A 13,694-nucleotide genomic window follows, 5' to 3' on the forward strand; every position below is an offset into this window, starting at 1 on the left:
TTTCAGCAGTTCAATTCTCACTGGCTCAAGGTTGACTCACCCTTTGATCCTGCTGAGGTGGGGAAAATGAGGAGCCAGATGGTTGGGGGCAAGAGGCTGACTCTGTAAACCGCTTAGAGAGGGCTGGAAAGCACTATGAAGTGGTATGTAAGTCTAAGGGCTTTTGGTATTTGTAGATTGTAGAGTCTTAGAGGAAACGGCTGCCATGTTAGGGAATAAGACTTGGACAGGGTTGTGGCTAGGAATCTGCCCTTGCTCTAAGGTGGCACCCGAGAGAAAAATCATCACATGGATTTTTCCTCCTCCCCAGCAACTGAGCAGAAATGCCTTCATTCTCCTCCCTGTGTGCTGGGTCAGGAAGAAAGAAGCCAAGGGCAGCCAACAAGAGACAAGTTCCCTCTGAATCCAGAGACAAAACGCCACAGTAGGCAGTGATTGTTTTGGTGCTGCCAAGGGGTTGTTATGAAGAGAAAGAGTAGGTGGCCCTGGCAGCTGGCTGTTCTTCCTTCCTCTCGGACAAGGTGGAGCTGTGCAGTTATGGCAGACTCAGACCTAAAGCATACATGAAGCCAATCTGAGCCGGTCACTGGCACCAAAGATTTACGCTTCCAAGCTTTTGGGCTCGTGCTGGAGCCTACCCTCAGGTAAAGAGCGAGCAGTTAGATGAGGAAATCCAAGCTCATTGGTAACCTCACATTGCAACGAACAAGGATGTGTATTCAATTTTGCAGCTACTAAGATTGTTGGCTGATCAGGGACAAAAATAGCCAGAGAAAACATTGAAGCCTGGGAACTGGGCCCCTTGGCAGTCAACAGGAATGCTGATTTACCATCAGCTTATCAGGTACTTAGGAACTGAGGGCAAGGAGGGTGGGCACAAGGAAACAATAGCCAATCGTCTGCCATCACACCAATCAACCAATAGGAAGGCACCGCATAAATACGATTCATGGAATAGCCCGAAGCACATATCCGTATGCGCTCTCTCTCTCTCTCTCACGTAGAGAGAAGTTCTCTGAGGATGGGCTCCAGCACAAGCTCAAAAGCTTGAAGGAATAAACGTCTGGTCCCAGTGACTGACTCAAATTGGATCGTGCAACGTTATCCTGGGACCCATATATTTACCTTCATCTGCCTGCCTGGTCCTCTTGTCTTCACAGCTGGCCATGACCGAGGGAGGCCAGTGTCCAGGCTGGGGCTCGGATTTCACGAAGAGCACATGGAGTGGAGGGTTTTCTTGTGGACTTCCACCTGGATTAGTTTGGGAGGCAAATGACTTTCTGGAGCTAGTCCGCTCAGGAGGATTGCCAGGTGTGCAAGCAGTTGGCAGGAGATCAAGGACCTTTGGGGCAGTTGGCCCAGAGGGCTTGGGGAGGAGAGGAGGCTTAGAAGAGGACCCCCGGAAGGATCGGGAAGAAGAAAACCCTGCAGAGTAGACCCCTGAGCATCTCCCCCCCCTGCTCTGTGATTTTTTTCCTGTTTGCATTTCTCATCACTGGCTGCCCTCAGAAACGCATATTTATTATTTACAGCATTTCTATATCACCCAGATGATTGTAGCAAATCACTCGGAGATTTCTCACTGCATTCTGTAGAGCCCAAAATTATACAAAAGCTCTTTAGGCTGGAATTCCCGGTCAGCAGTGGAGAGCTCCGAATGGATCCAAGGGGGTCTTTTCAGAGGCATCCCAGTTTTCCTCAAAGAGGCTGCCTCTCATGGGCACACAGGTTCCCTGGCTCCAACCACCAACGTGGCAAGGCTGGATCAGCCGTCTTGCCTGATTTGCACATTCTTGGGAATGGAACCACAGGGAAGTAGGGCGCACTGCTCTCCTTTGGACCTGCTCTCCAGAAAGCCCATTCTCCTTCCTTCTCTCTCTCTCTCTCTCTCTGCTCCGCGGCCCAGCCCCTCCCCTCCCCTCCGCCTGGAGCTTCAGAATTGCTTCATGTCAGGCTTTGGCTGTTGAACATCTGTGGTTGTGAACATTGACTTCGGCCCTCTTGAGCCTGAGGTCAGCCCAGCACCTCCACCCTTCTCCTTCCCCCGTCCCCAGCCAGCAGGAGGGGCTTCTGGGAGTAGCAGGGGCCCCGAGGAGCTTGTGACCAAGTCTGTTCCTTCTTCTCAGTGTGGTTCCCGGTGCCTTGGACGGATGCTAACATCTTTCTCATTGCCTCTCTTCCTGCTCTCCCATCTGCATGTCTCGGCTGCTCTGTCTAGCACCGCCTCAGGCCTCAGGAGGGTGGGCGAGCTGTGTAAGTGAGCATGTTCTCATCTCATAGCAACCCCATGTCAGTCTTCTGTCCGTTCCTCAGTTCCTGCTCCTGCTGCTGCTTGCTGTGTGTGCCGTGGGCTGGCTGGGGGCTGCCGGGAGGGGGAGGGCAGGGCCTGCAAGGCTGTGTGGCTGCATCCCTCCCCAGCATGTCGATATCTGTCTGGTGATGTTCTGTGCCCCGGAATCCCAGGAGGAAGTGCCCGTCTGCAACCGGATGCCAAGTGGGGTCAGGTGAAGCCGGGGCTACTCGGCTGGCATGACTGGCTTCCAGAAGCAACAGGGGGTCACCCTGCCTGCAGGCCCCACTGGTAGGAACAGGCCCGTCCTCCAGCGTAAAGATGGGCCCAGCTAGGACGACAGGAAAGGGGGCACTGCCTTTCCTTCAGAAGCTGAGGTCCAAAGCATTTTTGGGGAGGGGTGGCAAGTCCCCACAAGGGGGTGGGGTTGGGCCACTGAGGATTCTGCAGCCCCATGCAAGACCCATCACTGTTCTCTCACCAAGGAAGAACCCCAAGACCCCTGATCCCAGGAGGCCTCTTCCCCGTCAGGGTAATCCCACTGCCTTGGGTGACTGTGATGCTCTCCCTGATGTCCTCATCTGAGAGACTCTTCATCATCATCCACAATCTAGGCAGCCTGCGGCCCCCGGAAGCCCGTGAGCTTCTGCTTCCTTGACAGGTCGGGCTGATGGAGGGTCTTGCTGCATGTTATCAGCAGGGTGGACCCAACCTTCATGCCCAGATGTTCATGACAGTTTTCCATCCAGGTCCTCAGGTGGGCCCATTCATCAAAGATCCTCACTCAGCCTATGAGCCGCCACCACACGGCTGGCTGAGCCCTCCTAGATGGAACCCCACCCAAGATGAACATGAGCTTTGTCCTGTATCAGCTCCATCTACTCCTGTGATCCTGGAAGAATGTTTTGTCTCCACCTTGGAGTGGACCTGGGCTTGGCCTCAGCTTTGGCCGTACCTTCTCATGTGCTGCTGCTTTCATCTTCTTGCGTGATGAGAAAAAGTTTTGGTCTTGAGAAAAAGAGTCAAGGGAGATGCTCAAAGTACCACCACACTCACATAATGGCTTAGCTGGAGGCCATTGAGTGTGAAGATGAGGTAGGATGGCCACAATCGGACAGGTCTGGACATTTTCATGTAGAATCCTAAGCCTGGAAGGGACCTTGAGGGGGAGTCTTCCAATCCAGCCCCTTGCTCATGGCAGGACAGCTTGTATCATCTTGGACAAGTGGTTGTCAAATCTTTTCTTGAAAACCTTGAGGGGAAAAACCTACATTTTTCTCGAACAATTTAGAGCAGGCATTGGAGTTCCTGGCAGCCATAATACCTGGTGTCTTTGTAAAACACGGCCCACATTGTGACTGAAGGTATTTCTCCTACCCTCATTATGTTCTGAATCTCTTGAGAGCTCAGCATCTTCTAAAAGACTCCGTTACCCACATGGGATCTTCAGCCACCGAAGCAGCCTCCACTTTGCCTCCTTGTTGTTGTCCTTAGTCCCTGAGAAGAAATGCAGTTCGGGATTCAGCAGAATCCCTTTTTTAAAAAAACTGCTGAGTCCCTTCTTGCTCCTACAACAGAATATCCATTTTTGTTCCAAGGACGTGTGGAAAATGTTTAAAGCAACATCACATTTTGGATTCTCAAGTTTTTTTGTCTGCGTGGGAATGTGAAGCAAATTACTCTTTAGTATTTTAAATTGAATTTAAAATTGCCTATTTTTGCTAGAGTGTGCTCATTTTCTCTAGAAAAAGCCAGCTGAAAAGACTTTGGTAAAAGAAAAGCGAATTGAGGATTACACTTTCCATTCCATGTTTATCAGTTTTGGACACAGGGAGAAGATCCTTTCTCAACTGAAAAGTCCTTTGAGGGTTCTACATTCAGCTCAAGGAGATGTTCCTAAATTCTCCATCTGTCCTGTATTAAAAAGCTGTCTTGTGCCGGAGCCTTCTTTCTCATCGTCTCACCATCAATGGAGAGAGAAGCCTTCAAAACAGACAACTATTATTGGGGGTGGTTTGTTCTCCGAGCTTGTTTCATTTCCGAAGGTTTCCTCACCCGGCTTGGATAACGTTCGTCAGCGGAACTTCGGTTGAAGTGTCTTATTTCAATTCTCTTCTGCTTTTATAGGTCTTAGGTGGTCTGTTGGTCACGTGACCGACTGGTCCCGCTGTGAGGGTCAGTTGGTGGGTGAGGTCACAGACAGCTGCTTGACTTATGGGGAAGATCCGCCTTTCATTTGGCTCCTTCCTTCCAGATCGCTGTGATTTTCCCACATTATAAAGCTGTCGGGAAGTTTGTGATCCTGGGGAAGAATTCTGCCAAGCCCCCACCGTCACTGCTAAGGCCAACCCAAGGATTATTTGGGAGTGAGCAGGTTGGAAGGAGCCCTTGTAGGACATTAGTTCCCCAACACTACTGGCATGCAGAGGGTTTTAAATTTGGGCTTCTCTTCATTTTACTTGACTGCTGTTGCTTTAAGTTGATTAGCCAAAGCTCAGACTTTGCCACAATTAGCAGGGGTTTTCTGTGGTTCTTGGGAATGGCCTTTGCCACCACGTGGGCCAAGAGCGTCTCTTCCTGGCCAACCAAGAATGGGTAATTCTGCACAGCAGCCTTCAAAAGGTGGTCAGTCTTATGCCGTGGCTCCCAGCCCTTACGAACAAAAGGCCCAAGCACGGACTGAAGAAAGCTTTTGCAAGAAATGGACACACTCAGCTCCAAGCCACACACTGCAGTCCATCGCAAGCCAAGCCAAGTCCGAAGGCTTCCCAGGCAAATGCACAAATATTTTAATGCAAAGTCTGTGAAGCAGAGATGGGTCCCACGTAATCTATCACAAGGGGGCACAGTTGTCTCTCCATTATTGATGACAGTGAACTAATTCATTTGAAGATCATGAAAACACTCGGAAGGCCGTTGGTGCTGAAGATTTCCCTATGTAACACACTCTTGTTTTTTGGCTGGTGGACACGGCTGCGCCACCTCCAGCGTCTGCTTGCAGCAGGAAAGGGATGGGGCAGAAGGCTTGGTCCTTGGGGCCTCATCCCAGCCCAGTCTTCTGTCTTGTGGAACCTGGAGAGTCAGATAAGATGCAGCCAGCCAGGTGGCAGACAGAAAATCCCTGGCCATTAGACAGTGTCATGCCATGTCAAACCAGAGGCATCTCAGGGGCTCCCATCCTGGAAGGCCACATTGTCCTATTCCAGCAGCTGTTAGGGAGTTCAAGGCAGACCAAAGTAAGAAACCAAATTATGAAAGTTAATATTACCTTTATTCTAAGGTTATAGTGACAGAACCTTTCAATTATGAACATGCATCCCTGCTTTCTTCCTGAGAATTAAGGAGAGTCTTGTCTGAGATGCTTTTTCTGGTTACAGGTCAGCCCCAGACTCGGGTTTCTTTTATCTGACTGTTGTCTTGGTAGCAACTCGTCCTCATGTCTCCCAAGTCCACGCATCAAGCGTTTAAAGACCAGTGGCCATGACACCTCTCCTCTATGACTGTCGCCGTTTATAAATTTGGAAAACTGGAAGCCGTCATCATGTCTGAAGGTCACTTGTTGATCGAGAGGCAAGCTGGTCTTGTGAAGAGCTTGGTTTCATTGCAAGGACAAGAAGCCATTTCTTAGAAGCTGCTGCTGGTCTCTCCATCTTGCATCCTTCCTGCACAGGAACAGACGCCAGTGTCCAAGGCAGGCGAACCGAGCAAAGGAACAAGTTCAAGACATTTTTGTAAACATCTTGCCAGACAGCAGGGACACAATTCTGCTGTCTTCCTAAGGCTCCAGCCCAGATCATTCATCCACACTCAAGGATCCTAAGGTTCAAGGGCCTCCTTGGCTCCTATTTCTTCTTCTGTTGCTGCTCATGTGTAAGAGAGGATTCCAGAGCCAGGTGGACGTCCTCCCACCGGCTCAACCCTTTCGTACGCGTCTTCTTAGGCAGTTCCCACCCACCCTTAGTGCCGCCTTCTGACCAGGGACAGGACAGCACCAGAGGAATTCCCAACCACTAGGCCTTTTCTACGTCAACTCACAGAATTCAAACATTCAATTCAGAATGGGACCTTGGAGGTCTTCTAGTCCAACCCCGCCCTATACCCTTTCAGACAAGTGACTGTCCAGACTCTTCTTAAAAACCTCCAGTGATGGAGCGCCCACAATTTCTGGAGGCAAGGCCATTCCACTGGTTAATTGTTCTCCCCCTGCCTCGAAGCAGTCCCAGCTGACCAAGTCCTGCCTGCCCCTCTGCCTTTCAGCCCTCCGTCCCCATAAATGGGACAGATCCCTAATCTTTCCCCCTTATGCGCTGGAGACGTTGGTTCTTAACGGGTTCCTGGTGGCCAGGAAGAAAAGGGATCTTCCAGTGCAGGCGATGAGCAGAGGCTTCCTGGTTGAGAGGGAGGTCCAGAAGGATGGCATCTCCCTGGTCAGCAAAAGCAGCAGGCCAAACACAACTCGATCCCTTGCTCATCCCATGTGCTCACAACATTGGAAAAGGGGAGGCTCAGAAAAGAGGTACTCGCTTTTGGGCTGAACCGTTCCACTCCGAGTGCCACACTTTTCAGGCGGAAGGAACCAGAACGGCACCTGAACTGATCTGAGTAGGGTCTCTACTGCTTCTCACCTATTCTTGCACTCTTGCCAGACTTATTTACGCTCTCGAGAACCACCGGATAAGCCCTCCAGGGATTGGGGGGAGGGGTCAGATCTCGTTTGCCTCTGCAGGGATTCCAAGCTAGAGACACTCTTAATTCCACTCTCACCAGCTTTTCAGCTACAGGTTCCACCACATGTTAGCAAAAAAAGAACAAACAAGCTTTCAGTCCCTTTTTGTTTTGTCCCGGGAAATAATCTACACCAGCACGGTTGGCTGGGGAATTTTGGGACTTGAAGTCCACAAGTCTTAAAGTTGCCAAGTTTGGAGAGCCTGGCCCAGACACTGAGTAACACAATTCCTTCTCTCAGAAAGGCTGGCTATCCCCATGGCTCAGAGAGCTTCCCCTTGGTCTATTCGGAGCAAAACTTCAGTTGGTTTCCCAGAGTCCGGGGGGGGGGCTTCCAGGGGTGATGACAAACACCAGCAGGAAGCTAGCCACTCCTCCCTCCCTCCTAGGCAAGCAAATTCTGGCACATGGGGGACGTGGCCCCTGAAGCTGAACCAGAGAGTCCTCACAGAATCACAGAGTTGGAAGGGACCGTGGAGGTTTTCTAGCTCAAGCAGGAAACCCTCTCCCATTTCAGACAAATACTCCTGGCACTCCCCAGGGTGGATTTCTCCCTGCCCAGAGATCCTGCTCCCCCCAGATCCCCACCTCTGCTGCAGGGACAGGTGGTGGACCACAGGAATTAAGGACTTTAGGGGGCTTAGGAGACTAATGTTAGCGTTGGAAAGCTGGAGGGGGGGTCGATTCCTGGGTAGGGTCAGGCACCCAATCAACCTCAGTGTGTCTGGGAGAGAAAGCCTGCACAGAAGGACCCCTGCAGAATTGCTCACGGGGGTGGCAGGGGTTCTTCCCTGAGGGTTCTGCAGAATCTGGCCTTGCTGGTTGTGTGGGGAGTGTGTGTGTGTGTGTGTGTGTGTGTGTGTGTGCACCTGTTTTGTGTCTGGGCACCTCTCTCACCACTGCTTCTCCCTCTCTCCCTCTCTCTCTCTCTCTTTCTGTGTCTCTGTCTTCACAGACTTTTCAGTAGTTTAGGAGAACTAAGCACCATTTCCCAGCGCAGCTCTGGCACCACCTACACCGTGCGTCCTGGCAGCCGCTACCCTGTGACCCGCCGCACTCCCAGTCCGGTAAAGCCTGCCCTGGATAGGACAGACCCCCTGAGCACCGTCCGGCCCTACGGGCTCACCCCGCCCACCATCCTCAAATCTTCCAGCCTTTCCATCCCACACGAACCCAAGGAGGTACGCTTCGTGGTGCGCAGCGTCAGTGCCCGGAGTCGCTCCCCTTCCCCCTCCCCTTCCCCGGGGCCCCCCCTGCATTCCCTCCACCCCCCACGGCCCTTCATGCAGAAACCCCTCCAGCTTTGGAACAAATACGACGTGGGGGACTGGCTGGAGAGCATTAACCTGGTGGAGCATCGAGACAAATTTGAGGACAATGAAATTGAGGGCACCCACCTGCCCGCCCTGACCAAGGAGGACTTTGTGGAGCTGGGGGTGACGCGGGTGGGGCACCGCATGAACATTGAACGGGCACTGAAGCAGCTGGCAGACAGCTGACCATCCCGGCAGCCCGGGCTCCTCTCCCGGGGCCGTGTCACTCAGGGCAGGCGGGGCCGTTCCTGCTAGGCCAGTAGACAGGAGCCCACCGGATGCTCTTCCTGTCCTGCTCGGACTGCTGCACTGAAAGACGGGGGGTGGGCAGGCACCTCCTCTCCCTCCCACCCCACAGCTCTCCGGGCACCCTGGTGCAGACTCCCTTCCTCGGGTATAGGCATGGGCCATGGAAGCTCACCCCCTCCCCAAGAGAGTCACTGCTGGACAGGCGGTTCTGGGGAAGGAGAGGCGCTCCCCTCTTGGAGAACACCTTGGCAGCGTGTCCTGCCCACGTAGCATGGGTCCCAAGGGGAGGCCAGAGGGACAAGGTGTTAAGAGGGGAAGGGGGTCCTTGCGCTGGGGTTGCAAGGCTCCAGCCGGGCCTTAACAGTATTCGTACGTTGTGGTGCTGTGGCTGCTTGCGTTGCATTCGGCCTTCGGAAGACCAGATGCTAACTGGCCAGTGAGGGTTTTTGGGGAAGAGGCTCAGTGCATTGGCCGCAGGGAGGCTGGCTGGCACCCAAGCGACTGCTGCTGGAGGAATTCTCCCTGTGAAGGTCAGCAGGAGCTCCTAAGAGAGGTCAAGGGGCAGAAGTGGGAACACCGCTCAGGAGGGGCCCCATCCACCCCAGTTCCTACCCCACCCGCAGCCCCGGGCCCTGACCCTGGCCCTGGCCCTGCCCCGCAAGGACCCAGCAGGGCCAGGAAGAGGAGAAGACCAGGAGAGGCACCCCCATGGAGAGCGGGCACTGCCGCCTGGAGGACTGTTGCCATGCCCTGGCACGCAAGCAGGGCTGATGTCGCATGGATCGAAGCATGCTTGGGGCGCAAAGAGAGGCGAAGGGCGGATCCGGCAGCTGCTGCTTGGCCAGCCCTGGTGGGGAGGGGGGAGGCCTCGTTTGGCTTTGGGGGTGCGGGACACGTTGAAGGGGGTCTCTTAATCTCTCTGCATTTCTGTAGGTTTGGTGATCCCAAGGAGAGGATGCCCAACAGCAGGAACCCACCCCCCTCTCTGTCCTAGTCACTCATTTTTGCATCTTTTTAATCAGCTATATATTTGAAAAGGAAAAAAAAAGAACAAATATCTATATATCTATATCTATAGCCACCTTGTTTAGTTAACGGTTGACTGAAGCTCTATCTTTGCTGGGGGGGAGAGGGGGGGCCTGGGGGCTCCTTCCTGCAATGCTTGTGGGAGTTTTTAGTGACTGAATGAATGTGAGGGGGGGAAGAGAATCTTTTTAAGGTTCCTTTTAGATGTGCTCAATTTTAAAGATTGGGGGTAGGAACAAAAAAAAGGCAACATTGCACTGGCTTCTGGGGACCCGTGTGAAGTCTTCCATTCTTGCTGGACAAGCCCTGACTGGAGTAGCTGCTTCCCCTCCTTACACACACACACACACACCTGTCTTTCCCTTGTGCAAGCCCCTTCCCCTGCTTTCCTGGGGAAGAACAGAGAGGAGCAAGTGGGGAAGAACCCAAGTCTTTCGCCTTCCCTCTCCCCCTCTTGAAGCCAGGGAGCCCGAACCGCAGAGCGGCTGCACCCAAAATACCCACAGAGGGCGGGGCTCCCCAACCCTTTGCAGAGCCCAGGCCCTGTGGAAGGAAGGGCAGTCCTGAGGGGCTCCCAGCTGGGGCTGGTCTCGGATCCCCCCTGTGGTTGGTCCATCCCCTTTTCTTTAAGAGGCCAAAGAAATGCCCCCCCCCCCGTCACAAGTGGCCTCCCTGCACCCCTACCCTTCTGCACCTGGGGCTCCTCTGGGGGGAATGTTCCCTCCCTACAGGCCTGGCCTAAAATCAGAGGAGACCCAGCGGCACCTTTTAAGATGAGCCCATTTTTATTTTCAAGGTGTAATCTTAAAAATAAGAATGAGTGCAAAGGTGCTACCGGAGCCTTCCTGATCTCTTTGGCTACCCCAGAAGAGAGTGGCTGTTTTCCTACCACACTGCCCGGCCTAGAAGGGACTGGCCAGCCACACCACGGCAGGGAGCTTCCACCTTGGTGCGGTGCGAGGGAGGCTGAGCCAGCTGCGTGGCTGTGCTTGGAAGGAGCCCACCGCCCTCTTTTTCCTCCCCAGACCCAGAGGAGTCTCACACCTGGGACCCTGGAGCAGGTTGGGGGAAAGAGACAGGCCAAACCAGGAGCCTCCGTCTAGGGCAGCCCAGCCAGTTCCTTTGCAGGGTCGTTAGATCTTCTGGTGCTAGAGGGAAGGGCCCTCACTGACCCTCATAGATCCCCAGATTCCCCCCCCCCCATTTTTACCAATCGCCAACAGAAACCTGCTTTCTGCTAAAGGCTCTGTAGAAGGGCTGGCGAGCGCATGGTCTTGAAGGCTCCAGGAGGGCCAGGCAGGGAGCCAGCTTAGCTGGGGGTGGGCTGCTCTCTCCTTCCTGGAAGGAGCTCAGTGGGTCTTGGCATCTGCCAGGAATGCTTGCCACGACAGCCCCCCCCCCATCCATTGACCTACAACCCCAGAACCTACCAGGCCTTTCTGCAATCCTTCCCCACCCCCGAATTGACCCCCCTTAGGGAAGAGTGGGAGGAGGGGGCCAGGTCTATCCCCTCCCCGTCCCTGAACAGACACCCACCATGGTGGCACTACCAAATTTTAAATCTCCCAGTCACAGGAGGAGGAAGGAAAGCAGCTGTGTTCCAATTCCAAACGTTTAAGAAGCCCCAACATCCCAGGGACACCTAGCAAAGCCTGGACATTTTCCCCATCCACATGAAAACCTTGTTTCGGGCCAGTCGCGCACAAGTTGTGTGATAAGAGTTTTAAATGTCAGCAAACGCTGGGCCCGTCCCACATCTGGTGCTCTCCAACCGCGTCAGGCTGCAGTTCCCATCATCCCCAGCTAGTGTGCTGGGGGGGGGCAGCTTCCTCTGAAGTCTTCTAGTCCAACCCCTTGCTCAAGCAGGAGCCCCCCCCCCGTATCATTTCAGACAAATGGTTGTCTCATCTCTTCTTGAAACGCCCCCCCCCCCCCCCGCGGTGGAGCACCCACAACTTCTGAAGGGAAAGTCCTTAATTGTCCTCCCTGTCTGGAAATTCTTCCTTCTGGGCTGTCTCTCTCCTGAATGGTCTTCCACCTGTTGCTTCTTGTCCCGCCTTCTGGTGCTTTGGAGAATAGGTGGAGCCCCTCTTCTCTGGGGCAGCCCCTCAAATACCGGAAGGCTGCTATCATCATGTCACCTCTAATCCTTTTATCCCATTTTTACTAATTGGGCCAGGAAACCCCCCCCCCCGGCCTTGGAAAGGGGCCCCCTGGGGCCTTTGTTCTGGGGTGTCTCCAGACTTCATGAGCCCCCAAAGGTTTGTGATTGACCCCCAAGACTCTCTTAGGGCGCCTGGAAACTCCGTGGGCCCAACCCAGCAAACGGCTTCTCCTCCCTCCTGTGCTGGGGGTCTAGTCCCTGCAAAGCAGAGGCCAAAGAAGGGGTCAGAGGCTGCTTCCATTTCGCTGCCCCAGCCAGGCAAGATCCAAGGCGTCCACCGGACCCCACCTGGATTTCGAAAGGCTTCTGGAGTGTTCAGAAGGAGACCCCGCCTTCTCCAGAGGGGGGGCTCTAGCCTTCATCTTTCGGGGTCTCAGAGGCCCAAGTAAACATATAACCTTCCCCCGCCCCAATTTTTCTGGAGCTGCCCACAATCGCTCTTTTGTGTTGGCACAAGCTTTGGGTTGCGAGCGAGGGCGCCGCCCCTCCCCCCCACGGCCAGGGAAGTTCATCAGACTGGCTAAGGTACGCACCCACGCGCGGCAGGCGCTTTCTCCGCTCCACGTGCCGTGGAGCCGGTGTCTCCGTCCCTTTCGCAGCTGTTTCTGGGACCAGAGGAGACGCGTCTGCCCGGCCGCCTGCCCGGCCTCCTCCCCTTGGAGGCCCGAAGACTGCAGACCCCTCCCCAGACTTCCCTCCCCTCGTCTGCAGGAAGTTCCCTTCGGGACCGGGAAAGCTGGACGCCCCCTCCCCTCGAGGGTCGCAGGAGAGGCTTTTGCTCTCTCTCCTGCCAATCAAGGAGGCCAGCGCATCCCGCTAAGCAGCTGCAGCCGTACCTGTGTTGGCAAACACTGCGTGACGCCCCCCGGAGCCTCGGCTGACCGGAGCGGGGCCACCACGGCTAAGTCCCGACGGCAGGCATCGCGCAAGGGAACGCGAAGCTCGGCCCAGCCCTGATGCTCAAGCGCCCCCTCGGCCCCCTTGTCTGGGCTGGAGCGGGAGGAGACCTCAAGCGGCAGCTCTGGCAAGGAACCGCCCAAGCAGCCCCCTTCCTTCTGAGCCCCAAGGCCGCCCCCCCCCAAATAAAGCTCAAGCCCTACTGTTCTCAAATCCCTCCCCGTAACGGCTGGGAGGCCGTGGACGGTGCAGTAACCTCAAGGGATCCCGGGGTGTTGGAGGGTTGTGTGCAGAGGGAACCGCAGCCCCTGCCCCTCCCCTCTTCAGAAGCCTCCCTTCTTTTAGACAGGGGCTCTTCCGTGCTTGGCGTAGAACAGGCTGTGCTGACTGGGGTTGGTTCCCCCTTTGGCCCATGGAGCAAATTCAGCCCCCCGTTGGGGAAGCCCTGGATGGATCTGTTCCCAAACCAAGAGGATGGGGGGGTCCGTTTCCCCTACAAAGGCAGCAGAGCCCACAGCCCAGCCGTGCGGGGGAGCCTCCGCAAAGCAGGATCCACACAGCCAGGAGGGCCACGCCAGGGAGATCGAGGCACAATGTGGCTGAGCGTGGATTGCGCCATCCCAGTGGCCACCGTGGCCTGGGGGGCCAGACCCCAAGGGCTCCCAGCTGGCATGCAGAGAGCGGGTGGGAATCCCAACATGCTCAGAGGGCACCAGGATAGGGAAGAGAGGCCTGCAGCGAAACGGCTGATGGACTCTTGTGCCAGAATGCCTTCCACACACACAGCCCCTTCCACCTTTTCCAAAACAACAGAAATAGCCCCAGTGGACGTCTCACTGCTGGGTCGGGGTCTGCATCAGCCAGGGACCTTCCCAGTCACTGCCCTGAAGGGGAAGCTGCCCAAAGCCCCCCCCCCCCCCCCACACACACACACACACCCCAGCAAGAGGCAGGAAAGGTCACTCCTTTGATCCGGTACCTTGACCCCTAAATACCCACTCAAAGAACGAGCTGGGCAGAGCAGGGAAAG

The 13,694-nt window shown here is 54.9% G+C and overlaps 1 protein-coding gene across 1 annotated transcript in view; it reads left to right on the plus strand.

The window, feature by feature from the left end:
* The window catches only part of SHANK3 (SH3 and multiple ankyrin repeat domains 3), a 197,595-nt gene extending 189,040 nt beyond the window's left edge, over positions 1 to 8,555 (plus strand). Inside the window, exon 22 of the mRNA XM_070947935.1 lies at positions 7,971 to 8,555. Coding sequence (XP_070804036.1) covers positions 7,971 to 8,514 — 544 coding nt within the window. The 3' untranslated portion in view covers positions 8,515 to 8,555. The remainder of the gene's footprint in view (positions 1 to 7,970) is intronic.
* The last annotated feature ends 5,139 nt before the right edge of the window (positions 8,556 to 13,694 follow it).

This window comes from Pituophis catenifer, unplaced genomic scaffold (assembly GCF_029215685.1).
Source record: "Pituophis catenifer annectens isolate HBS135680 unplaced genomic scaffold, rPitCat1.0.hap2 SCAF_7, whole genome shotgun sequence".
Classification (NCBI taxonomy): domain Eukaryota; kingdom Metazoa; phylum Chordata; class Lepidosauria; order Squamata; family Colubridae; genus Pituophis; species Pituophis catenifer.